This window comes from Pseudopipra pipra, chromosome 2, assembly GCF_036250125.1.
Source record: "Pseudopipra pipra isolate bDixPip1 chromosome 2, bDixPip1.hap1, whole genome shotgun sequence".
Taxonomy (NCBI): Eukaryota; Metazoa; Chordata; class Aves; order Passeriformes; family Pipridae; genus Pseudopipra; species Pseudopipra pipra.
In genome coordinates, this window is record NC_087550.1 from 17,042,483 (window position 1) to 17,067,245 (window position 24,763).

The 24,763-nt window shown below is 43.9% G+C and overlaps 1 protein-coding gene across 1 annotated transcript; it reads left to right on the plus strand.

Moving 5' to 3' along the window:
- Nucleotides 1–78: 78 nt before the first annotated feature.
- Nucleotides 79–24,276, plus strand: PPME1 (protein phosphatase methylesterase 1). Its single transcript, XM_064644103.1, has 14 exons — nt 79–307; nt 7,895–7,988; nt 9,728–9,820; nt 11,727–11,784; nt 12,302–12,353; nt 14,179–14,333; nt 14,836–14,926; nt 15,209–15,274; nt 15,860–15,995; nt 16,440–16,569; nt 17,020–17,064; nt 17,862–17,926; nt 19,044–19,111; nt 20,050–24,276. Exons 1-14 carry the CDS (start codon nt 210–212, stop codon nt 20,066–20,068), a joined length of 1,170 nt encoding a protein of 389 aa, XP_064500173.1. The 5' UTR covers nt 79–209; the 3' UTR covers nt 20,069–24,276.
- Nucleotides 24,277–24,763: the final 487 nt, after the last annotated feature.

The window sequence follows — 24,763 nt, forward strand, 5'->3', positions numbered from 1 at the left end:
GGCGGTAGACTACAACTCCCGTCATGCACCACGCTCCATAGAGCGCAGCGGAGCCTCGGACTACATCTCCCATGATGCCACGCGGATGTTTCCCGTAGTGCCGCGCGGCGGCGCTGTCGAGGGAGGCCGCTTCCGGCGGGGCGGGGCGGGCGGGGGCGGCTCGGGGGGTTCCGGTGTATCCCGGTATTCCCGGTGTGTCCCTCGCCGTCATGTCGGCCTTGGAGAAGCAGCTGCACTTGGGCCGCCTCTCCCCGCGGCCCCCGTTGCCCGGCGGCGGCGGCCAGTCGGGCTCCAAGATGCGCATGGGGTAGGCGGGGGAAGGGCGAGGGCGGCTGAAGGGGCCGGGGGGAGTTTGGAGGGGAGGATTATAGCAGAGGGGGAGCTCTGGAGGCAGGGGCGGTCGTTTTGGGGGGTCTGGAGGGAGGAGGATTCATTTTGGGGGGTGTGCAGGGAGGGGTGTTCGTATTTGGGGGGTGTACACGGAGGTGGTGCTTATTGGGGGGTCTGGAGGGAGGGGCGCTCGTATTGAGGAGTCTGGGGGGGAGCTCGGATTGGGGGGTCTGGAGAGAGGGATGCTTGGTTTTGAGGGGTCTGGAGGGAGGGCGGCTTGTGTTGGGGGGTCCGGAGGGGGGGCTCGTATTCGAGGGGTGTGGAGGCAGTAGCGTTTGTAGGGTCTGGAGGCATGTATTGAGGGTCACGAGAGAGGGGTGCTCGTTGTTTGGGGTGTCTGGAGAGCGGGGCTGTCATTATTGGGGGGTCTGGAGGGAGGGGGGCTCATACTTGCAGGGCCTGGAGGGGCGGATTGGGGGGTGTGGAGGAAGGGGGGCTTGTTTTTGGGGTGTCTGCAGGGAGGAGTGGTCGTATTGGGAGAGGTGCTCATTATTTGGAGGGGGTGGCTCATTTTGGGGGATATGGAGGGAGGGGTGGTCGGTATTTGGGCGTCTGGAAGAAGGGGTGCTCATACTGGGTGTAGAGGGAGAGGTGGTCGTTTTGGGGAGATCTGGAGGCAGAGGGGGGTCATGTTGGGGGTCTGGAGGAAGGGGTGGCCCTGCTTCCCAGTGCTTCAGGAGAAGCAGCACCGGGATCAGGCTTCTCCAGCACTGCCCAGAGTATCCTCAGGGCTGAGGGGAGGTGACAGGTCCCGGGATTGCTCTCCAGCCCTTTTTTCCAAATCCGTTTGCCATCAGTTTTGGGAGGGAATGTCAAGAACCTTTTCCATCTGGTACCTCAGAGTCTGGCTGGGGGAGAGAGGTGTTTTGGAATTTTTGGGAATTGGATTCCTAAGTCGGAGTTGGACTTTGATGATCCTTGTGGTGGGTCCCTTTTTCCAGCTCAGGGCGTTCCACGGTTCTGTAAAATGGGATTTCTCAGCAGCAGGTATCCCTGTGAAGTAGGTGAGCTCTGCTGAGGGACTTGAATCCCTGCTCCAGGTGATGGAAAATCTGGGATACTCTTAAATCTTTCAAGCAGGAGTTGAGAGCACATTTTGGGAGCTGTGGGAGAAGTTTGACTTAAGGATGTGGATGGCAAGGAGAAAGGATAGAACGGGCAAGAACAACCCTTATTCCCTGAGTCAGGGGGAGAAAATGGGTAGCAAATGGGATACTTTTGAAGGGAATTTCATAATTCTGCCTCCAAAGGTTGTGGTGTGAGGAGAAAAACAGGATCTTGCAGCAGGTTGGTTTGGAGGGAGGGAGTTCCAAGTGCAGAGGGAAGCAAAGGAAGCTGGCAGGGATGGTGCAGATTTAAAACATGGAGGTTTTAACTAATTTAATTAATGAGAAAAACTGAGATTTTGTTAAATCTGGAGAAAATGTGTTTTCAGGGATGTGAGAGTATGGAATTTGAGGTCTGCCTTGTGACAGAGACCAGGGGTTGGTGCTCTGGTCCTCTCCACCTCAGGACCTCTGCACAATTCCTGCTCCATTAGGAGGATAAAAATATCCTACAATTCCCCTAGGAAACCTGCTTTGATGCAGGAAATCAGATAACTAAAAGAAATAATGGGAATTATTGGAAATATGGAAATAAACTCTTGGGATATTTATGGATGGGAGAGGATCATTTTCCTCTCCTTTAAAGCAGAGTTTAAAAAGGTCAGTACACATCTCATTATTTTTGGATTTCCATCCATGTTTTTGGATATCCATTGACTATATTTAGATGGATGGAATGCAGTTGGTGTTGTTAGGACATGAATTAATGGTGCCAAATCTTCATCAAACACTGATTTATTTTAATATGAATTATTTTAAAGGTAAGCTTCACCCACGTGTTTACTGGCAAGGCCTTTAGTTAAGCAAAAAAGTTATGTTTTAGGATTAATTTAGAAATTAGAAAATAAGTGAGCTTGAATGACTTTCTCTCTTTCAGGACTGTTGTCTGCTCTCCTGTGGCTCTTGGTTACCTGAATTAAGAGTTTCCTTATGAAATGTGGGGTTGTGAACAAGCCACTGAACTCCAAATTCCCCAGTTCGTGTCATGGGGAGGCTTGGATTTCACAGTGGTGTGTTGAAGGTTACATGGACATACAAAGTTAGATTCAGTGTTAAATATATTATTTAATTTTGCTGGCTCTGTTCAGAACAGGTTTCACCAAGCAAAGTCTGCCAAGCACAATTTTCCCGGTTTAGGTGAAGAAATTAAATTTTTAATTCTTCCTCTTGTTTTATCCTGTTTAACTCATCCTTCACATCTATTTTGTGTATTTTTTAATGCACTTTATACAGTTTTCATGCACTGTAAACTTTGTCAACACCCCATCCAACCCTTGTGATAGTTTTTGTTAGAAAAACTGACAAAAGTAAAGGCATTTAAGTTACTGAATTAATGTAGTGCTGTCAAATCAACCCCCCCCATGTATTTGTTGCATTTGCTCATTGCAGGTAAACAAACAACTTGTAACGGGCATTTCCAGGGATTTTTCAAAGGGTTTTATAGACACTTGTGGGGTGGTTTTTTTCTATTTAGAGATATTTATTATGCTCATCAGTAGCAATCCCATATATTAATTTATACAATTCTTCCTGTCTTGCTGCACTTCGGAGAGTTTTTAAACACTGTTAGGGAATTATGAAGGAAAGTTTGCTTTCTGTTGTCCTATAAACCTTTTTTTTCCCCTTTCAAATACTTCCTGAGAGCACTGATATGAAACCTGTTGTTGTGGTTAAGGATCAAGAATTTCCCTGGAATTCTTCCCCTTGGAAGCAGCAGGGAACAGTCCATAATAATGTTGTGTTGTGTGGCACAGCTGTATTTTTTGTTTCCTAGTAAATCCCTTTATGGTGGGCATTCCTGGTTGCACACCCAACATGGAATGGCCTCATCCAGAGGGGCCTGTGGCTTGTATGGAAAGGAGACAAGAAAAAATGGGATAGAGTTTAGCTTAGGCTGAGTTTATCCTTACAAGGTTCAGTTCAGTACAAACCAGTACTGCACAATGGGATAAAACAGCTGCAGAAGGTACCCAGAATGTGTTTTGTAATTCCAGCTTAATGTGCTGGAGTTTAAGGATCATTCCAGAAAAATTATTCTGTCGCACCCATTTCTGGTTTGGTTTTGCTGGATCCTTTAAAAAGCACTAATTAGTTTTGTCATGTCAAATATTTGGTCAGCAAAATGTTGCTTCAGCATAGGAAGGTGCAAACCCACAGCTGCTGTTTAATGGGTTCGCTTCTAATTTTGAATTTTGAGTGTGTGTTGTGCTAAAAAAAGCAGCTCTAGATAAATTCAAAATCAAAGATACTCATTCTTTTCTCGGGAGAAATGTTTTTCACCCCTTGTGGTCACTTGGGATTTTGTGGAAAACTCCACATTTATTCTGCCCTTTGAGGGGGTTCAGTGTTAAATCTGAGGTTATTTTATGTTTCAGCATTGCTTGGAGGTATTTTCTTTTCAATCATGTATTTGCATCAGAGGTGACAATAGTTTTTAATTCCCGACTCCTCTTCACTTTCTGCTCCAATTCCCTTGCAAACATAGGAATTCTTGTTAATTTTTTTCCCTCAGATATTCCACATTTGTCACACAAATATTAACATTTTCCCTGGAGGTGTTAACTCTTGTTGAAGCTGCTAAATCCATCAGTAGGGCAAGTTCCTGAGGAAGGGCTCAGCTTTGATTTCATGGATTCCTCTTGCAATTCCTGAGCTACTCTCCATGGATCTGTCGTGGGATTACCATCTGCCTGCCTTTTGCATGGATATTTTAGCATTGGATCTCTGCTGTCAGAAATGGAAGGAAGTGCTCAAGGCCAGGTTGGACAAGGTTTGGACTAGTGGAAGGTAGGGATGACAGGGGGTTGGAATGGGATGGGCTTTAAGGTCCCTCCCAACGTAAATCAGTCTGGGATTCTCTGAAAAGCTAGATCTGTTCCCAGGGAGTGGTTAGATGTGGAAAATGGAGAAGCCTTGCAGGTTTATTCTGTGGTCCAGGGATTGTGTATCAGCGCTCCCAGGAAATGGGAAACCTTTTTTCCAGGAGAAGGAGCTGCTCCAGGCCAGCCTAAGAGGCTTGAGACTGAGACCAAGTTCTCCAGGTTCTCTTAAATCATCTGCTTGGGAAAACAAGCTAAAAATCCCCTTCAATCCAAGCAGCTTCTGAGTTAATTTAATTTTCCCATCTCTCTAAAGCTTCTGGCTCTATGCCCTGTTTTCCAGTCTGGATTATTTCTATACTTCTCTGGATCCTCTTCCAGTTGTACCTTTAATTTATTGATCCAGCTGCAGGTTTTGGTGATTTTTGGTTAGTACTGTGCTTCATATTCCCCGTGGCAGCCTCGAGTGCTTAAAAATCTGCATTTAACGGTAGGAACTCTGGGGTTTGGTGTTTGTGGCAGATCCTGAGCCTGTTGCCATCTGTGAGGTATTTTGTGTCGTTGCAGCTTGGTCTTGTGGCCTTGGTGTACAACAGCAAGAAGTTCATTTCTTGTTTTTTATTACCATTAATTTTGATGCTAAATATCCCAAATTTGTGCTACTGAGGAGTCGTATGATTTCATACATCTCCCACATGTTATGGATTCCCTGGCTGTCCATCCTGTAACCCTTCTTCCAGAAAAATTCATTAATTTGTCATACAGCCAAAACTCTTCATGGCATAATCAGGAGCTTCCCCATGTCCTGCCTCCCCTATGGATAAGAGAATTCCCTTAAAGTTTCTGCTATCACGATGCAGGTGGTGAGTTACCAGGGAGTTCCTGCTGTTTACCAGGTTTATGGATTACATTGGAAGGGGTGTAACAACATGATATTTTCTAATCACCTGGAATTCCTCAGGAAAATCAAACCTAAATCCAGCCGTAACATGCTGTGGAGAAGTCTGGCTGCAGTTGAAATGCTGTATTTTAAAAGGGTAGTGGAATTTATTTCTTACCTATTCAAAGGGAATTTGTCCAAGCTCTGAGAAGTTCTCTCCATCTCCAGAAAGAACCAGAATGCTATGGAGAGAGCACATGATCAGAGCTGGGATGGCTTCCAGGGAAAAATTAAGGTTTGAATATGATATTTTTTTCTTGATCAGAGCATGAGATTAAGCTGAGCCAGTAAAAGAGATTAATATTTTCTGGATTTACGTAGGTGACACCCCATTTTATTTAATTGAAATTTGACAAGAAGTCTGGAAACCCACAGGAGGGAATTTGGTCCTGGAATTCAGGGGGCAGCGGGTTTATGTTTCATACTCTAGAAATACGAGGGGAAGTAGGAGTTCTCTTTCTACAAAATCCAAAAGCTGCTTTGCCTGTTATGTTCTATTTCCTTAGGAAGCTGTGAATTCAGGAGAAATTTCCTTCCACAGGCATTTTTCTGCTGGGAAGGTCTTTCACCCCTCACGCCCATGCTGGATTTTAATATTCTGTGCTGCCTGGTTTCTTCCCCCAGATGAGTTGAAGTGCAAAAACACAGTTAAAATGGTGCAGTTACTCATCCTGGGCTCGAATGCAGCCTAATTATTCCACTTCCAAAATTAAGCCCTACTCTTTTAGCCTTCCTGAGTAAATACCAGCCCGAGAACCAGATTTTGCATCAACTGAGTCATCAGGAAAATTCTGATTGCGGAGCTTTTTGTTGGAAATGGGGATACAAGGAGAGGGCACAGCTGCACCTCTTGAAAAATAAATTGTTTTTTTTCAACTGGGCACCTTTGAGAGTTGGTTTATGGGATGTCCACAGGCCTAATGGTAATTTAGGGGGATTGCATTCCATGGAGTGCTGGATACGCCCTGACATTAGTACTGCAGGAGCAGCTCATTTAAGGGGTAATTTGTTGCAGTGCTTTGTGATGTAACCACCAAAAAACTGCAGCAGAAATGATTGCAAAGAGGAGATGGGGAATAACGACTGTAATTCACAATTTGGAAATGTTTTCTTGGGAAAACCAGGGGGCTTTTTGCTGCCTTTGTTCAGTTATTATTCCTTGAGCACATGGAAGAAGACACCAGGTTATATAAAAAGACCAAAGGTAATTCCTAGACCTGAAGGGGCCACAGGTAGTAGCTTTGATGTCCTAGTTTTTCATCACTCCAAGTCCCCCACCCTGGTGTGGAAATACTCCACCAGCATCTGTGTTGCACAGTTTTGTTATTGTGATCCTTAATTTAAAATAGTTTTTAAAAATCCTACCTTTTAAAATTTATTTATTTTTTATTTTAATAAATATAGCCTCACTGTGTTTTACCTGCATTGCTGGACTTGAAAGCATCCTTCCTAATGAGGTGTTTTTAGGATAGAATGTTGTCAGATTCCCAGGACATTACCTGTAGAGCTCTAAGGACATGGAAAACAGCATTTTGAGGAGTGTTTGTTGCATTTTATGATGATGTTGTTCCCATGGTCCTTATACTTAACTGAGGCAGGATAGACATGGAAGCACAAAATGAATTAATTTAATTGTTCTCTCTCTTCCCTTCACATTCCTGTTGTTGCTTTACCTCCCATTTTAAATACTTTTTATGTCAGATTTTTAACTGTCGCAATAAATTTCACAACAGTTGAGCTGTAATTAAAACTTGCTGCTGTGAAATTAAACCTGGTGGATGGATTTTATTTATTCTGCTTCCAAGAGTGTTTTTAATTTATAAATTAATTTTTAAAAATAATTTATAAATTAAATTTATACATTATTTTAATTTATACCACACTCTTCAATTCTAGCCTTTGGAACAGGTTGACTTTCTATTTGAATGTTACTTCTTCCAAAAATTAGAGGGGATTTCTAGGAATATTATAATCTGTGCCAGGTAGTAGGTGGTAAATTAGTAACCTTCAGTAAATATCTGACACTGCTTTTCAATACTGTGGGTCAAGGTGACTTCTGAGAGCAACATATTCTTTTTTTTTAAATTATGATTCATGGACTGAGTCATAAATTTGGGATGGCTTCCTGTGTTCCAGGCTCTGGAGTACTCCAGCCATGTGATTGTCAGATTTGCCTCAAGGCCAGAGCAAAATTACGAAGTATTTAATGCAAAGTATTAAAAATACAAAATATTTAATGACTTTTGACTCTGTTCTGAAGCACCTGCAAACTGGGAGGTTGTACTGGGATGGTATCTCCGTATTTTGTGTTCCTTTTATTTTCCCTTGGCTTAGTGTAGTCTAAATCACCGTTTTCCAGTTTTCCTTGGAATTACTTGATGAGGAAAATACTCTTCTCTCTGTGTTTCCACGAGTTCTCCTCAATAGCAGTAACAGTTAGGGAAAAAAAAGAAGGATTTCCTCACTGACCATATAATCCTTAATATTGTTGTTATGTGGGAATTTCACTTCCAGTCCTGAACTGTTGCATAACACCAGCATGTTCTCTTCAGTGGATGGAGGGAAGCCTGGATGCCAATTTCAGTAGAAGATTTTAAAAATAACTCCTTTCTTAGGGTTTTTTTTTTTTTGTCTTGCAGCCCTGGAAGAAAGAGGGATTTTTCACCAGTGCTTTGGAGCCAGTACTTTGAATCTATGGAGGATGTTGTGGTGGAAAATGACACTGGCAAGGATATATCCTTTTATTTGGCAGATTTAACTTGTCATAATCTCAGTGACTGGGGTGGTATCACATATTTATTGGGGTTTATTGGGGTTCTCTTCAGCTTTTTCATGTATTTGTTCTCATCTTCCATTATGTCCCTTGCAGGGCTCCTTATCAATAACTAGAACTATCCCTTTTAAGCTCTTCCTAGCAAGGCCATTGTTTCTTTAGTAATCATTAATTCAAAAGGAGTATTTCCACCAGCTCAATACCGTTTTTGCAGGCAAACACTCAGCAGGTTCCCATAATTCAAACCCTATCAGGATCAAAGCTGTTTATTGATTTTTATTAACAACTTTAGCAGTACAACAGGTCAACCTCAACATCAACACTTAGATGTTGATAAATACTTCCAAATTTTTGGCTGAGGTGATGATGCCATCAGAGTCTTCTGGCAGTGCCAGCCAGGTTTTTTCCTGCAGCTGTTTCTTCTCCAAGATTAGGGAAACCAAACTTTCAGGCTATTTCTCTCCAAATACCAGTTTAGTAATTACTCCTATAATTCCAGTAGCATATGATGCTTTGAAATGAGAGAATTCTCTCTCCTTGTTGTTTTGCTCAGCTTGTCATTATGGATTTGTCCAGCTGATCCCATGAATTCTTTATGCCCCAGCCCTGGAAGTGTTCCAGACCAGGTTGGATGGGGCATGGAGCAACCTGGTCTAGTGGAAGGGGTCCCTGCCCATGGCAGGGGTGGAACTGGGTGTGCTGTAAGGTCCCTTCCAACCCAAACCATTCTGTGATTCCATAGTGATTCGTGATGTGCACCTTGCCTGCGTTTAATGTGCAGTCCCCCGAGGCCCCAGTATGAAATAAAAAGCATAATAGATCTATTTGAATAGGTAGTGCACATAAACATCCCAAATTTAAGCAAATCTTAGTTGTTTGGGATTTTTTTCTGCTCCCTTTAGAGAAGCTTCAGCTTCGTATGAAAGGTTGTGGGCAGATGTGAACTGTGGAAGCAGCTGAATTAATGGGTGGGCTGGTGCCCTCTGCTCTGCCCCAGTGACCTGTTAGAGTAATCTGAGGTGGGAGGAACCTTAAAGCTCATCCCATTGCACCCCCTGCCATGGGCAGGGACACCTCCCACTAGACCAGGTTGCTCCAAGCTCCATCCAACCTGGCCTGGAACACTTCCAGGGATGGGACAGCCACAGCTTCTCTGGACAACCTGTGCCAGGGCCTCCCCACCCTCACAGGGAAGAATTTCTTCCCAATATTCCATCTAGCAGTGCCCTCTAGAAGTGGGAAGCCATTCCCCCTTGTCCTGTCCTGCCAGATCCTTGTCCAAAGTCCCTCTCCAGCTGCCTTGGAGCCCCTTTAGGCACTGGAAGGGATTCTAAGGTCTCTCTGGAACCTTCTCTTCTCCAGGCTGAACACCCCCAGCTCTCCCAGCCTGTCTCCAGAGCAGAGGGGTTCCAGTCCCTGTGGCTTAGTGGCTTTCTAGTTTTCTCTCAGTTGTTCGATTCCCACAGGGGGAAAAGGGTGTGGGCAGGAGATGTGGGAATTATGGGGAGGAGAAAAACTGGGCAGCTGGGAAACAACTCTTGAAGCTTAAATTCAGTTACGTTTTGTCCGGGTAATGCTTGAACAAAATCAGAGGGAGAAATGGGTACACAAGGGTGGAAATAAAACACTGTTGGGTATTGCAGGCTCCAAATCCAAGTGACTTCCAGTAACTCTCTGGAATGCCCTTAACTGTTCATACACTTTTCGAATTTACAAAAGTGGGTTAGAGGGGCCTGTCCTGCTGCTGTTACACGGTGGAGGCCACTCTGCCCTGTCCTGGGCTGTGTTTACTGTAAGTAAAGCTGCTGTTTGAGAGAAATAAATGTGTGTGGAAATGTACCTGTGTGAGTGTGGATTCAGCTCTGGGAAACACAGGAAAACAATATTATTAAAGATAATAACAATATTATCTTTGCGTGGTTGAGGTCCTGCTGAGAAACCTCATTTGCTGCTCAAACCACTCTCTGAAACACAGACTGAAACTCTCTGAAACAAAAACTGAGGTGGTGCCAACCAGGAGTGGCTGTGGGGACTGACCAAGCCAGAATTACTCCATCCCACCCATTCCCTTTGAAAAATGAAGTTAAGGAAGAAAACTGAAGACTTCAAATAAAGTAAAATCACTTGCAGCGTGGGATGTTTATTTAGGACTTTTTTAATCCAGCAACTCTTTGAGTTCTGTGGTGTCCTTAACAGATAATAGGATGACTTCCATGGAATTGTGACACCTCCATGTTTTCCCTGTGCCTTTGTTCCCGTTTAATACTTTTTAGCACTTTAATGGTGACTGCCAAGAATGACCATTTTACAGGAGTCACCAGCAACTGCTCTTAAATTCCCAACAGGATTGTTGAGTAATCCTGATGAAACCATCTTATAATATGATGGGACACACCAGAAAAATGCTTTTCCAACTGGACCGTAATTTTGGTGTCTGTAATATTTGTTAGTTTTAGCACCTGCTACGAAATTATGTCCTTTGTGCATTTTGGAATGAATTTGTCCCAAGCAATCAAGTGTTAAATGTTTGGGATGAACCAGAGCTTATGAAAACGAACCCAAACCCCTCTTTCAAAATAAAAATAACACAATTGGAGAACCACTGAGGGTAACCATCTATAAATAAAATAACCTGCAGGAGCAGTGTGTTCCTCATTTCTCTTGCTTATTGAGCAGGGAACTTCTTGAGTGACGAGTCTGGACTTCTCACGGCCAAAATACTCCAGTTTGGATAAAACTCAGGGCACTGGAAATCCTTCCACTTCCTCGTATCACACCAATGATCCTCTTTCCTTACTGTCTACTAACAGTAGTCTGATTTTTAGCAGCAGACCTCTGTTAAATTATTGCTATGGTGCATAAGCACCTTGCAGATGGCAGTTTTACAGTGTCTTTAGGGGCTGGAAAATATTAACTTCTGGATTCAGTGGGGTTTGGAAGAGCAACTGCTACAGCCATTTAGGAGTTGAATAACTGAAAAATCAAAATAAGGGGGCTGAGTGGCTTTTGGCATTTATGTAGGTGGTTCTATTAAGGATTCCTCAGAAAATTTCCCTGTTCCTGCAGGGCTGTTATTTAAATAATCAATGATTGCTTAACACAGAGGTCTTCCTGTCAACAAAGAATGCCACTTAATCTCTATGATACCTGAAATAACTTAGTTACATTGATCTGCCAGGGACAAATAGAGCCATAATTGTATTGCAGCCGTACTTTACCTTAAAAAAAACTATTCACTTGTTCCCCCCGACCTCTTTGGACTAATCAATTTTTATACATTTCAGCCTGTAAAACTCTATTGTTTGAGAGCAAATTGAACATGTGCTGCAAAGCAGCTGCTTCATCGTCATGTCAGCCGTGTAGCCGGGAGTTCATTCTGTACCATCTGGGGCTTGGAGAGGGAGGGAGTTCCTTTGGTGTCCATGATCCCACTGCTGTTTCAGTTTTCAGAGGTGCTGCAGAGCTTGAATTCATGATGTGGTGAATGTTTGTAGTGTTTGATTCACAGGGAAATAAATGTCCTCGTTAGCAGTGGCAAGGATGGAGCTTTTGGTTTATTAAGGATCATTTTATGGAATATTCTTGCTTGCTGTCTGTAACACCTTATCCAATCCAGGTTCAGCCACTTTGTTGGCAATGAAGAGTTTTTAGGGAATGCTTGATGTTGCTAATCCCTCTCTCTCTGTCCCTCCTTGCAGTCTGCAATCATTAACAGGATCCAGTGTAGGATCGTGGCTTTGGATCTCCGAGGCCATGGTAAGTCAAATAAATAAACCTGGGATCACATCAACATGTTATACTCTGTTTTTTTTTAAAGATGTAGTGAATTCCTTGCAAAAATTACTAAGAAAGCATCTTAAGGCATCCCAATTTTTATTCAAAAGCAGGGATGGAAAAGTGGCTTCTGCCAGGAGCTGAGACTCCCTGAACTTCTGTGCAAGGCACTGGTGGGTTTGTTCCTTCCAGCAACCCCCTCCTTTGTATTTCCGTGACCTTTAGGTAATCTTTACTATGAGAAATAAGGGCTGTTATTTAATTTTAAGATACACTGCAAATACAGCACAGTTATGGGCAGTATTTCCAACCCATAGTGCAATAACTGTGTTCCTATTAATTCTGTGTTTCTTAATTATTCATGTGCACTGCTGTAGGCTCACTGTTAGTATCTGTGCCAAAAAGCTCTGTACAGTCCCTGCTCTAAGTCCTGAGAGGGCCTGAACGTTTTCAACTGAAGTGAATTTAACTTGGGGTTGTTTGTTTGTTTTTTTTCTAGGAGAAACAAAAGTTAGGAATCCTGAGGATCTGTCTGCAGAGACTATGTCCAAGTAAGGAAGTTTAAGCTCATTTCTCTTTTCACAAACCTCTTATTTTCTTTGAACAATAAACTACTTGAAGACATAAAACATTCATTCAAAGAGCTGGGATATTTCACTTCATGTGATTCTGGTAGTTATCCCTTCTTTTCCTTCCTTTTTAGGACAGTTTGAAATTGTTTGAAATTATATCTTTGCCAGCTGAGTCAGATTCCAAACTGGAGTCATTCTCTGGTTTCCCTCAGTTTGTAAACTCAGTGGCTCCACATCAGTGAGCATTTTAAACCTACAACACTTGCTAGAGAGTTTGTAATGGCAGGGGAATGCTTTCCTTGGAGATCTCTGGGAGGATTTTAGCCTGAAATCACCAGTTTGGGTCTCCCTCAGCTCCTGGAGCGAGCATTCAGTGTGGGGCCACCTTGGACTGGTGGCACCACCAAAGTCTGGGCCACAGACTGAGATTTTTCAAGCATAGAGAGGGTTGTTTTTTTCAACTACCACGACCTGCTTTGGTATGCAAATCCCCCTCTTGACAAAGCTGTAAGAAAAGCAAATACCCACTGTAAAGCACATTATGCTCTGCCCATGTTTAGTACAAAGAGACTCTTTGCTATGACTACAGTTAAATCACGAAGGATTTTGTAACCTTCCCATGGACAAATCCACTTGGTTTGTTGTGGGGAGGCCATGTGTGAAATGGATTCTGACTTCCATTGTGTACCTTATTCCTGCTGCTTATGCCTTGTCAGGCCCTGGTGTGTTACTGTCCTGAGGACATGCCGGATTAAATAATTAGAATGTTTTAGAACTGGAGCAGCACCACTGTGTGGGGAAAACAAGTCCCTTTTGTTTTCAAACCTTTCCCTCCTCTTAGCAATGAGCTTGAAAGTTAATCTTAAGTATCTTTTAAATAGGAGCCTCAAATTAGTGCTGGCTTTATGCTTATTCTTTTAAATCAAATCCTCAAGCAATTTTCTCTAGCGGAGCAAACAAGCTAGTCAAGCTATTTTTTCCCTTCTTTTCTGTTTTCAGTACTGCTCAGTGCTCAGGTTCCTCAGAATGGTTGTAGTCAGGAAAGAAACTGGGATGTCTTTAAACTACAGTGCTCTTCAGTAAATTTCAGCCCTTAGCTCTGCTGCTGCTTTGGGGGTTGAGGATCACATCATCCAGCTTTCCCATCCTGGGAAAATGTCAAGAAGTCGCAGCTTCAATTTAAGAAGGTTCCTTATGGAAAAGATGGGGAAATAGCCCATTGCCTTGTGATATCTGTGCTTGTAGAAAGTCAGTCTTTTTGCTCATGCCCAGTGTTGTTCACTTTGCCTTGGTTAGTTGGGCTCAGTTATTTTCTCCCTTTAATTCCAAACAGTTCTTCTTTCAGAACAATGAATTTCTTGCTTTGTGCTTCCATGCAAGAGGATTTGACAGCTTTTTCTCACCTTTTATTTAACATTCTCACCAGGAAATGTCAACCTAAAATGATTTCCTTGGGGAATCACAAAATTTGTATTGGGAGAAACCTTAAAGCTCATCTCCTCCTGGGTAGGAACACTTTCCAGTAGAGTGGGTTGCTCAAGTATCTTTTAAATGGGTATCTTTTAAATGGGTACCTTCTAAATGAGAACTTTCTTTTAACAAAAACGGAAATGACATGGATGTTTGGGAAAGCTTTGGCTTCAAGGATTTCCTTCACTGATACCGAGATGAAGCAGTGACAGGAGAAAAAACTTGTTCCCTGTGGGTTAAAAGACAATTTGAAGCCAGAAATCTCTCTTGGATCGGTACTTTCTCCTCATGTAGAGGTGGAGATGCCAACCATGGTTTGCTCTCCCTCTGGCAGAGACGTTGGGAATGTGGTGGAAGCTCTGTATGGGGACCTTCCCCCCCCCATCATGCTGATAGGGCACAGCATGGGGGGGGCCATCGCGGTGCACACCGCGGTCGCCAACCTGGTGCCGAGTCTGCTGGGGCTGTGCATGATCGATGTCGTGGAAGGTGAGTGTGGGTTCCCTCAGGTGACCTTCCACCCCTTTGGGTGGGCTTCCCCCTCCACTTTTGCCTTTAGCCCCAGTTCCCCCGGATACCAAAAGTTTTGCCCGGTTTTTAAACCAATTCCATCCTCCTAAAATAGCCTGCCCACCCAAAAATCTTTCCTGTGTAACCCTCCCTTCTCCTCCCTTCTTCTCCCTTCTCTTCCCTTCTAATTTCCTGCTAATTGCTTTGAAATACTTTCTTTTTAGTGGGGAAAAGGGTGGCTTTTCCTATAATGCCTGGTGCTAATTAATGTTTCCTTCTTATCTTACAATCTGAATGTCCTACCTTTTCAAATACTAATTTCCCACTAAGGACCATTGGCTTAGGAATACTGTACTTTCCTTAACAACATTAAATCCCCGGGGAGCTCCAGGTCTCTCTGAAGGTGTTGCAGCCAGTTCTGTGTAAAGGGATATGGCAATGATTTCATCAGATGCCACAAAGCTGAAATACTTGCTTTTAGGAACAGCCATGGATGCATTGAACAGCATGCAGAACTTCCTGAGAAGTCGCCCCAAAACATTCAAGTCACTTGAAAATGCCATTGAGTGGAGGTAAGGGATGGATTAGTCTCTAAAATCACTTGTCTTCCCTGATTCCTCACCAGCACTTTTCCCACATGAATTTTAAATTCAGAGTTACAGTGACAAACAGGGGAGGGGGAGGCGGGTTTGAAGTTGACTTGTAACACAAGCCACTCCAAATTCCTTCTGACAACAGAGTTTGGGAATGGTTTGGGGAAATCTTGAACTATGCAGGGATTTTGCTCCTGTTTCTGGGCCTGCTGGTTCCTGAATCTCTTCAGTAAATATTTCTCTCTTATTATTTTTTTCTAGTGTAAAAAGTGGACAAATAAGAAATCTCGAATCTGCCAGAGTTTCTATGGTCGGTCAAGTCAAACAGTAGGTTGCTTCTGGTTTATTTTATTTATTTTTTTTTAGAGCTCTTAAAGTCATCTAGTCTGCTTTACAATATTTGCTACATGAGTGCACTTAAAAAGGAAAATTTCTTTGAGCAAAACCCACAAAGATTTAAAAGAAATCCACTGTGTTTTAAAAAGTTTAACTTTGTCGTGTGTTCCTTGATTTTTGTGCCTTTCTGCACACCTTAAGAAAAAAGTGTTATCTGAGGAGTGATCTGAGGTGGGTTTGGGGATGAATCAGAGTAACCTGCTTGTGGCACTTGAATCTTTGACGTACCTGAAGCCTTTACAAATGTCTCACATTCCATTAAGAAAAGCTTAAGTTGATTTTTTGACCACTTCTGCCTCATCTAAGGAGCAGTTGGCATTTCTGTTTGTGCGGGATACATGTGCTGCACATTCATGCAATCCCAGTCTTTCATCTGCAGCTTCTTCTAAACTTGAGGGGGGTTTTTTTCGGTGCCTGAGAAATTCCTGAACAGTTTAAATTGAATTCTGGGTGTTTTTTTGGTTTGGAGGTTTTTTTCTTTTGGCAAGGAATCAGTTTCTGGGTTTATTTTCACAGATGTGAAGGGGCTGCCAGTCCTGAATGTCCTAAAGCCATAGTGGAGGGAATTATTGAAGAGGAGGAGGAGGAGGAGGAAGAGGATGAGGAAGGGGGAGGCTCTGTCAACAAAAGGAAGAAAGAAGATGACACAGAGGTAGGGAGTTTCTTGCTGTATTTTCACTTTCCCATGCAAGAGTAGTCACCAGTAGTTATCCAGATCATTCTGATTTGAAAAGGAGCAACTCCAGGGATTGAAAACTCCAAGTTTGAACGTTCAAACAATTTGTGACCTATTTATGTTAGGAAAAAAAATAGCAAATTGATTACCCTGAGTCCCTCAGCCTTGTCTTGAAGGCTCTTCTGCTCTTGGTGTAGCTCTTGCTGACTTTTTTATTACCTACTCATGTAGTTGGACTCTGATTTGGAAAGAAATTTGGAGGAGGGAGGGTCATCCCCTGGACGTGTGTGATCCACCAGAGGGAGCCAGTATTTTTTATATATATCTCTATATACGTGCACTTCCAAGTGGCTCCCTGAGTTCATTTTCTTCCTGCTGTTTTCCTGATCAGTAATGCAGAGCTCTCTCTCCTCCCTGCAGACAAAGAAGGAACATTTATACACGTGGCGGATTGAACTGGCTAAAACAGAAAAGTACTGGGACGGCTGGTTCAGGGGTTTATCCAACCTCTTCCTGAGCTGTCCCACTCCAAAGCTTTTGCTTTTAGCTGGTACGTGTCTCTCCCAGTCCTGTTTAGGTGTTCAGTGATGTCCCACTTGTATTTTAGAAAATAGGGTCAACATTTGGCTGCTCTGTTTCTCTGGGAATAGCAAACCTGCCTCTTCTGTGTTGGCTTTTCCATGTCTTTTGAAATATTGTGGTGTGATTTGAACTTCTCAACTGAAAATCAAATACAGCTTAGGCCCTTTTTTGTACCTTAGTAGGAAGTAAAGTGTGTAACCAAGATAAATCTCCTTTGAAGTTGTAGAGAGGGATGTGCTCTTGCATTTTTTGACTGTGTTTCTTTCCTGTCACTTCACGGTCTCGAGGTGCAGCAGTGAAATGTCCTCATGGTGGGTGGCAGATGTGTTTATTTTGTGTTTTTCAAGCTAATGTCCTTTCAAAATGCAGTCATGTTCTCTCTGGCTTTTCTCCAATACATCTGTTTATTTGATTGTAGGTGTTGACAGGCTGGATAAAGATCTGACCATTGGGCAGATGCAAGGTAAATATTTATTTACTCCAGCCTTACTGTAATGCTCTTTTTGGAGGACAGCTTGTTGCTATGGGTACAGTCTATATGCAAACGAATGTGCATTAAAGAATTAGCCCATCCCAAAGTGTTCTCTAACTCTTACCCTCGAGGAAAGGTGGGGAAGTTGAGGAGTAAGAGGCTGAATTAAAAGTTGTGAAGGACTGTTGCCATGGGTTTTGTTCAGTTCAGTGTTCAATGTTCCAGCAGTGGAGGTCCCACATTTCTCTTGGATCACATTGTCTGTGAGGGCTTCTTTCTAGTCCATTTTCCCCTCCTTTCTAGCTACATTCCTAATGTTTCATGTTGCAGGTGTGTAGAACACCTGCAGCCATCTAAAATTGTCCCGTCTCCTGGTGTTTCTGGCAGACATCAGACCAAGATTAAGCATCTTCATTAATGTTTTGGGATTTAGGCTGTTTTTTTAACCCATCCCAGCTTTCCAGAGCAACCAGTACTGGAAAATAGTATTGGATAACAGGATAAATGTTACCGTAAGGTAGGTTTATAACAGTTTCAACTCTGAAAGGAGTTGCATTGAGAGGCTCCGAGAAGTTTAGCTTCATTTTAACTCCTGGGAACCTGTTCTAGTTACACCTAGGGAATGTGAATTATGCAGCTGATCCATGTATTCTTTGGAGACCATCTCCTGTTTGTGTTGTACAGTTTGCCCAGACTTCCACGCCATCCCTCATCCCTCTTTGCAGATGCCTTTAGTGAGATTTCTTGGTAAAGAATGTGAGATCCATGTGCTGACTCTTGATCCACAGGGAAGTTCCAGATGCAGGTCCTCCCACAGTGTGGCCACGCAGTCCATGAAGATGCTCCAGACAAGGTGAGCCCCACCATGGGATCGAAGCTGCATTGTTGTCCCAGCTCAAATGCAAACGGAATCTGTTCTTTACCATGGAGCAGAGATTATACTTCAGGGGTATTTTTTTTGGCACTGCAACTGTCTTTTCACAAGCAGCTTGGATTTTGAAGCTGGCTGGAAAGCCTGGGCTAAGATGTTACATGGGGACGTACCTAATCCTTCCCAGTGTGGATTTCTCATCCCTGCCTTTCCTCATGCTTTTCTCCACTATCCCTTGCACCAAGCTGCAGCTTTAGGGGTTGGTCTGTGTTTTGTTGAAATGAGTGGCTCACATTTTCCAAATGGAAACCAAATGTTCCTGAAACAGCTTTCAGACTGACAGAGCAGTGCTCCTTCTGGGCACTGCTGGAATTAGTGTCCAGATAGAAGCAGGAATGTGGTTGGGAACATGTCTGTTTTAAAGCTCTGATGGCTGTGAGTGTAAAACTCAGCCTTTCGGTGCTTCATTTTACAGTCCGAAATAGGTATTTTTATCTAAACATACTGATGGGATACTGAGAAGAAATGCTTCCCTGTGAGGGTGGGGAGGCCCTGGCACAAGTTGCCCAGAGAAGCTGTGGCTGCTCCATCCCTGGAAGTGTTCCAGGCCAGGTTGAATGGGGCTTGGAGCAATGTGGTCTGGTGGAAGGTGTCCCTGCCTATGGAACTGGATGAGCTTTAAGGTCCTTTCCAACCCAAACCATTCCAGTATTGCTACTGTCAGGCTATCGTCTTGCTTTGCTCTTTATAGGAATAACTTGAATTGTGATTTTACCAGACCTTGTTTTAAGAATTACTGAAAAGGGTGGAGAAAAAGTTTGGTCACTTCTTGGTTGCGAGATCAGTGTCAGAGTCATACTGGAAGCATTTTACATACATATATATATGTATATATGCATATATATGTGTGTATATATATATGAGCATATATATATAAGCATACAGAGCTCTTGTTTTAAAGAAGCAAACTTGACTCAGCAAGAGAACCCTAAGGACATGAACTGTTGTTGGGAATGCTGCAGGTTTGGAAAATTGCCTGAATTTCTTGTTCTCTTTGTTCCCCTTTAAATCCTGCCCGATTTTTTTCCCCTTTCCTCAGGTTGCTGAAGCTGTTGCAACATTTCTGATCCGTCACAGGTTTACAGAGCCCATCGGAGGATTCCAGTGGTAAGGATTCATGAAAGCTGGAGCTGTGCTGCCTTTGAGCAGAACTTTTGCTCCTGCTGCCAGTTTGGCTCTCAAGGTGGGAGGTTGGAATTTTGGCATAATGCTAAAAACCACAGGTAAACAAACAGCTCTGAGTCACAGCCATTAATGCATTTGATGTTTATGTGTTCCCTCTGAATTTCTCATGTGCTAATTTCTTATGTCCCTCCCCCTTGGAGAGGAGGAGTGAAGCTGATTCCTTCCTTTATAACCTTTCAGGGAAGCAAAATGACAAATTTTGTGGCATTTAGCTTAAATAATATTTTATTTAAGTAATCAAGGCCTTGCAAACAACTTCCATCACACTTCTTTGGCTAAGAAATACTGATGAAATGAGGCAGGTAAAGCTGTGTGCTTCACATGCCAGACTTTCTATACTTATCCCATGTGTTTTCCTATCAAAATGAACTATGGAAGCCAGGCCTCTGTGATCCGCAGTGAGTGGAGGGTGTGACTGATAAGGTTGAGTGGAAAAACTCCCAAAGTCTTAGTTAAACCTCACAGAAAGTGTTTTAGGATCATATTTCAGGTGAGTGGTACAATCAGCCTGTTTCTTAAAGCAATCCTGAAAAGTCTTCCTGCTTTTAGCTAAGAATTCCTCAATAAAAGCTGAAAGCCCCAAAATGTGTGACACTGGACTGGCAATGCTAAAGAGTTATTGCTGCATGACCTCTTCCTTTTTTTCCCCCTTTATATTGTGCCCTTGGGGATGAAACAGTAGAAATGCAGGACTGGGAGCTGCATATTTTAAGTTCAATGAAAGAATATAGTGTAGGTTGATGGGAGAGAGGGAGAAGACCAAAGGACTTTGCAGCTAAATTTAGGGTATTGCAGAATCTGCAGAGAATACTTGTATTTTAATACAGGATCTTTCTTCCACTCTCTTTTTTTCCTCCTAGTGTGTTTCCTGCTTGTTAATATCCTGGTGTTCTCCAGCACTGATTCCTGTTGTAAATAAACTGCACCAGAGGCCACTGTGATGTATCCATATGCTCTCATCTCCCAGTCCAGCAGCAGTGGGAAGTTGGTGTGAGATTCATCCCCTAGAACTAGTTCTCCAGTCTAAATTCTTAGGGACTTCCTTGCTGGGAAGCAGCTTCTACTGAAGACCATGAAAAGCTCTTCATACCCTTGGGAGTGGGATCCTCCTCTCTGCTGCCACAAGGAAAGACCTCCTGGAATCCCAAGTAGTTGATCAGACCAATCTCCATCAATTCTCAGGCTTTCTTGGACCCAACTGCAGAAGGGCCATGGACAGTCCAGATCCACCAAAGGCATTGCAGCACAGCCAAAGCTTCGGAATTTTTCTGCGGAGTCATCTTGGAAGTGCCCCTTAGATTTGGGTTTTATATGTACACATTTTCTTTCCCCTAAAGCAGATGAGGAATTGGCTTTGTTGAGAGCTCAGGTTTCATCTCACCAACACCAGCTTTAGGGGTTAAGGTGTGGGAAGAGCCTAGAGGACACTTTCCTGGGAAAAGTTGGATGAGATTGTAACTCAAAAAGGTGAGGAGGAGCCGTGAGCTCCGTTTCAGTCCTGCAGTTTTCTTAGTACTTGTTTCAAGTTCTTTCTGGGAAGAATAGCCTGGATAACTCCATCTACTGCAGACACATCCCAAGAAGGGGACTCTGGGCCTGCGCTAATGGGGAAGACCCAGAGCAGCAGGAACAACATGGCCAACAGGCTGTTTCCTGCCCCTGGCACGTGTTTGTGCTTCCCTTCTTGTAGCTGCCACACACAACTAAGCATTGCTCAGCATCACTGGAATGGCTGTAGGTGAAACCCTGGAAGAGCTTGAAGTCAGTCCTGCTGATGTGGATGCAGAGGTGAGGCAGCTGCTCCCCCCGGAACTGGAGGAAGGACCTTCTTTCCATTGTCACTTCCTGGATCATTTTGCTGCCTGCCCTCCAGAATTCTATATACACAGAGAGCTTTTCTTCAGGGATAAATTATCCCTAGACAGAATCACGTGTGAGTGTAAGAGCAGACATGTTTTGGAGCAGTTTTCCTCAATATTTTCCCAGTGGATATCTGAAATCCCTTTTTTTCCTGCCTGATGTCCATAACCCTTTGCTGCTGTAGGATGATTTTTGTGATTTGGGAGCTGTCATTTGCATCCATGTGTATATCCCATGACAAGAGCCATCAGGAATTCTTGGCATTTGAGAGAGGTGCAGGTGGGACAAAGGGTTTAACTTTGAGCCTGGTGGAAATCCACTCATCTCTGATTCACTGGGCACAGCGGTCCTTGCCTTGCTTCTGACACATCAGGGTGGGAAGTGCCTGGATAAGGGACAGGAAAAGCTCATTCCAGAGAACTCTCCTCCCTCCTGGCACTTGGCCGTCAGGTGATTAAAGGAAATTGCTGGTTCCCAGCATTTCCCTCTGTAAGTCACCGTGTGAATTACCACATTAATTTCCTGTGGCCTTGATGTGCACCCTGTTCCTTATGGATTCAATGGATCTTCAGTAATTGAGATGCAAAATAATACCTTCCGGAGACATATCCTGAAAATTGGCAAAATTCTCCTTTCCAGGCGACTCCTTTGTTCAAATTGTTAGGGATTAAATAATACAGTGTCTGTATCCAGAGTCTCACTTCCTGGGATAATTAAGCCTGTGGTCATAATCCTGAATGATCCTGGTGAATTCACATTCCTCCTTTGTAAGTAACTTGGAGAATCCAAGGGATTCCTCGTGTTATCTGTTTCATTTATGAGATCTGAAAAATAAATCCCAGCCACACAGACCGCTCCGTGGAAAGCAGATCAGTTCTGTATTCTCTACAGGCACCACTGGAAAAGGTATGGCTTTTGGAATCCTGTTGATGAGGCCTATGTAGCCCATGGGGCCTGTTTGGCGTGTAGGGCCTTTGCAGCCTCTGAAGCCCATGGGGCATATGGGGTCTGTGGGGCCTGTGTAACCTATGGGGCCCGTGTGGTCCAGAGGGCCTGTGAGGCCTTTGAAGTCTGTGGGGCATATGTAGTCTAGGGGGCCTATATGGCCCTATGGGGCATGTGAGGCCTTTGGGGCCTCTAGGATCTGTGGGGCCTTTGTGGCCTCTGGGGCTGTAGGATTCTGTTTTGTTATTTAACATTTGAGAGGTGAGTGAAAAGAAAATAAATGTTTCAACAGCCTATTTAATGGTGCGTCCCTCTGTGCTGAGCTGCCAGCCCTGCCTTGCCTGAAATAAGTGGGAGTAGTTCAGGGACTGGTGCTGGATTTAAAAAAAAAAAAAAAAAAAGGAATTCCAGGGACAGCAGCAGTGTGGGAGTGGGTGGAGGGGAAATTCCTTTTGGTTCAGTCAAGCCATGTACATTTTTGAGACTGTACTTTTGTCTGAGAAGTATTAATGCTCCTGCTGCAGTTTCCAGGGAGCTACAGGCTGGGATAAATGGGATTTGGATGAGGGATAGCACAGGCTGTGAGAAAAGGGACTGCAGAGAGAAGGCATATTCTGTTCAGCTCATGAAAAACGGGCACAGAGTGAATTGCCCCCTAACTCCCAACTTTTCACTGTGTTTTTCCTGCAGCCTTTGGATTATTTAGAAATCACACTTGCTTTTGTTCCAGTTACTGGATTTAAGATCAGTAGAAACTTTCCCAGTGGAAGATCCCAAGGCTTGGCAGGAGCATGAGATGCAGTTTGGGAGGCTGGTTTGCCACAGGCTTTGCTTTAATTTAATAAATTAAATAAATAAATGAAAAAATGAGGCCTAGGATGGGTTTTGCCACATTATACACACCAGAAAAAGCCATCAGTGACTGAATGGAACACTGGGATTGTTGGAAAAAGATTATTTCCTCTATTGCTAACGCACGCGGTCTTGCTTTGAATAAACCAACCCTTGAACATGGAATGAAAACTCAGACCTGGGGTTTTCCAGATGGAATTCTCCCCTCAGGCTGTGACGGCATTTGCAAAGGTAATACCTTTATAGACAAAGTTGTTATTTTTCCCTTTTTTGGCCACAGAAAGGCCTGGAAAACCTGAGGAAGCCCATTCCAACCAGAGCCATGCATTGAAAAATTCCCCCCAGGAGGGTGGATTAGATATTAGGAAAAAGTTAATTTACATTTGAGGCTCTGGCCCTGGTTTTCCAGAGAGGTTGTGGATTCCCCATCCCTGGAAGTGTTCAGGGCCAGGTTGGGCAATGCTTGGAGCAATGTGGTGTAGTGGGAGAGAGTTGGAATTGGATGAGCTTTATGGTTGCTCCCAACCCAAATTACTCTGATTCTGTAACTTTGGCACTGACATTTATCCTCCCTTCCACTATTCCCTTTTCTCTTGGGAGCATAAAGGCCTGGGAAAAGAGCCTGGCAACCAGTGATTCACTGGTTTGAACTGGTGCTCCATGCTCTTGGAAATCTAGACATGAATCTTCAGCTGAGGTCAAAAAATTGAGTTTATGGGTTGTCCCTTCCAAGAAATCCTGGCCCTGGTGCATCTACTACCCATCTCACAGCCTGGAAGTGCCCTTTGTGTTGCTCAATCTTGCATCCCTTGGTTGTGTCATCCATAGTGACCCATCTGCTGGCACCGTGTCCGTAAGGCATCCCAAAACAGCGGGACAGGGATAGGTATTTGATCCAAGCTTTGCTGTCGGATGCTTGGTCAGTTGTGGCCGAGCATTCCCAGTCTGGCAGGGTGACCTTTTACCACGTGCTGCTATTCCCAGATGGAAAATGTGTGTGTATGTGTGTGTGTGTGCGTGTGTGAGTTCTCCAGAGACCGCGCGCCATGTCCCGTGTCAGCCACATCCTGTTCCTGTCTTGTTCCGTGTCCATTTCCCTCACCTACAAATAAAGCATTTGTGAAAAGCCTGGAGTAGGAATTCCTGCTTTCCCTTCAGCTGTGGTACTTGGGCTCCTCGGAGCAGCCAGTGGAGGAAAGGTGTTGATCCAGCTGTTCCTGTGCCATCCCCAAGCCTTGGGTTTTTCTGGTGACTCATGGAAGCCTCTTGTCATCCAAAATGCTCCTCCATCCCTTCCCTGCGCTGTAGTGTGGGGAAAAATGGGGAATTTAGCACCAGCTTTTGCTTTTCCCACTCCTTTCCATGACCAACTCCCATGTGTACAGAAACATCTGGAAGTAATAAACCATGGCCCTCGGGCTGCTGAGTAACCTGTGCTCTGTCCAACCATCTCTGAGTCCTGGCATAGTTGTTCCTGTTTGAAAAAGCAGGAATTTGGGGAAATTGGAAATCTTCCAGGCTGTTTCACAGTCAGGCAGGTTTAACAGACCCCCAAAGGGCTCCTGGAGCCTCTTCCCAGTGCTCCAGCTCCTGCTGTCCTGCCTGAACACTGCTTGCAGCTCCCCTCCACCCCTGTGTGCCTATGGAAGGGTTAATCCAGGGCTGCATAAAGCGGCCAAGGAGTGATAAATGCACTTTTTTTAACTGAAAGTGAGCAGGATAGCCCTTGGGAGAGGTCTGCCTGCTGTTTCCTTCCCTCTTAATAATTTTTGTCCTTTTTTCTTCCAGCTAGGAAAGAGCCTGAGAGGTGACATGGTTGCCTCGACCCCCGTGGGGAGCTGGGGGGGATCCCAGAGGATTGAATCTCATCCAAATGTTCCTAGATGAGGCTGGATGGACACAGAGTTTCTGTGTCAA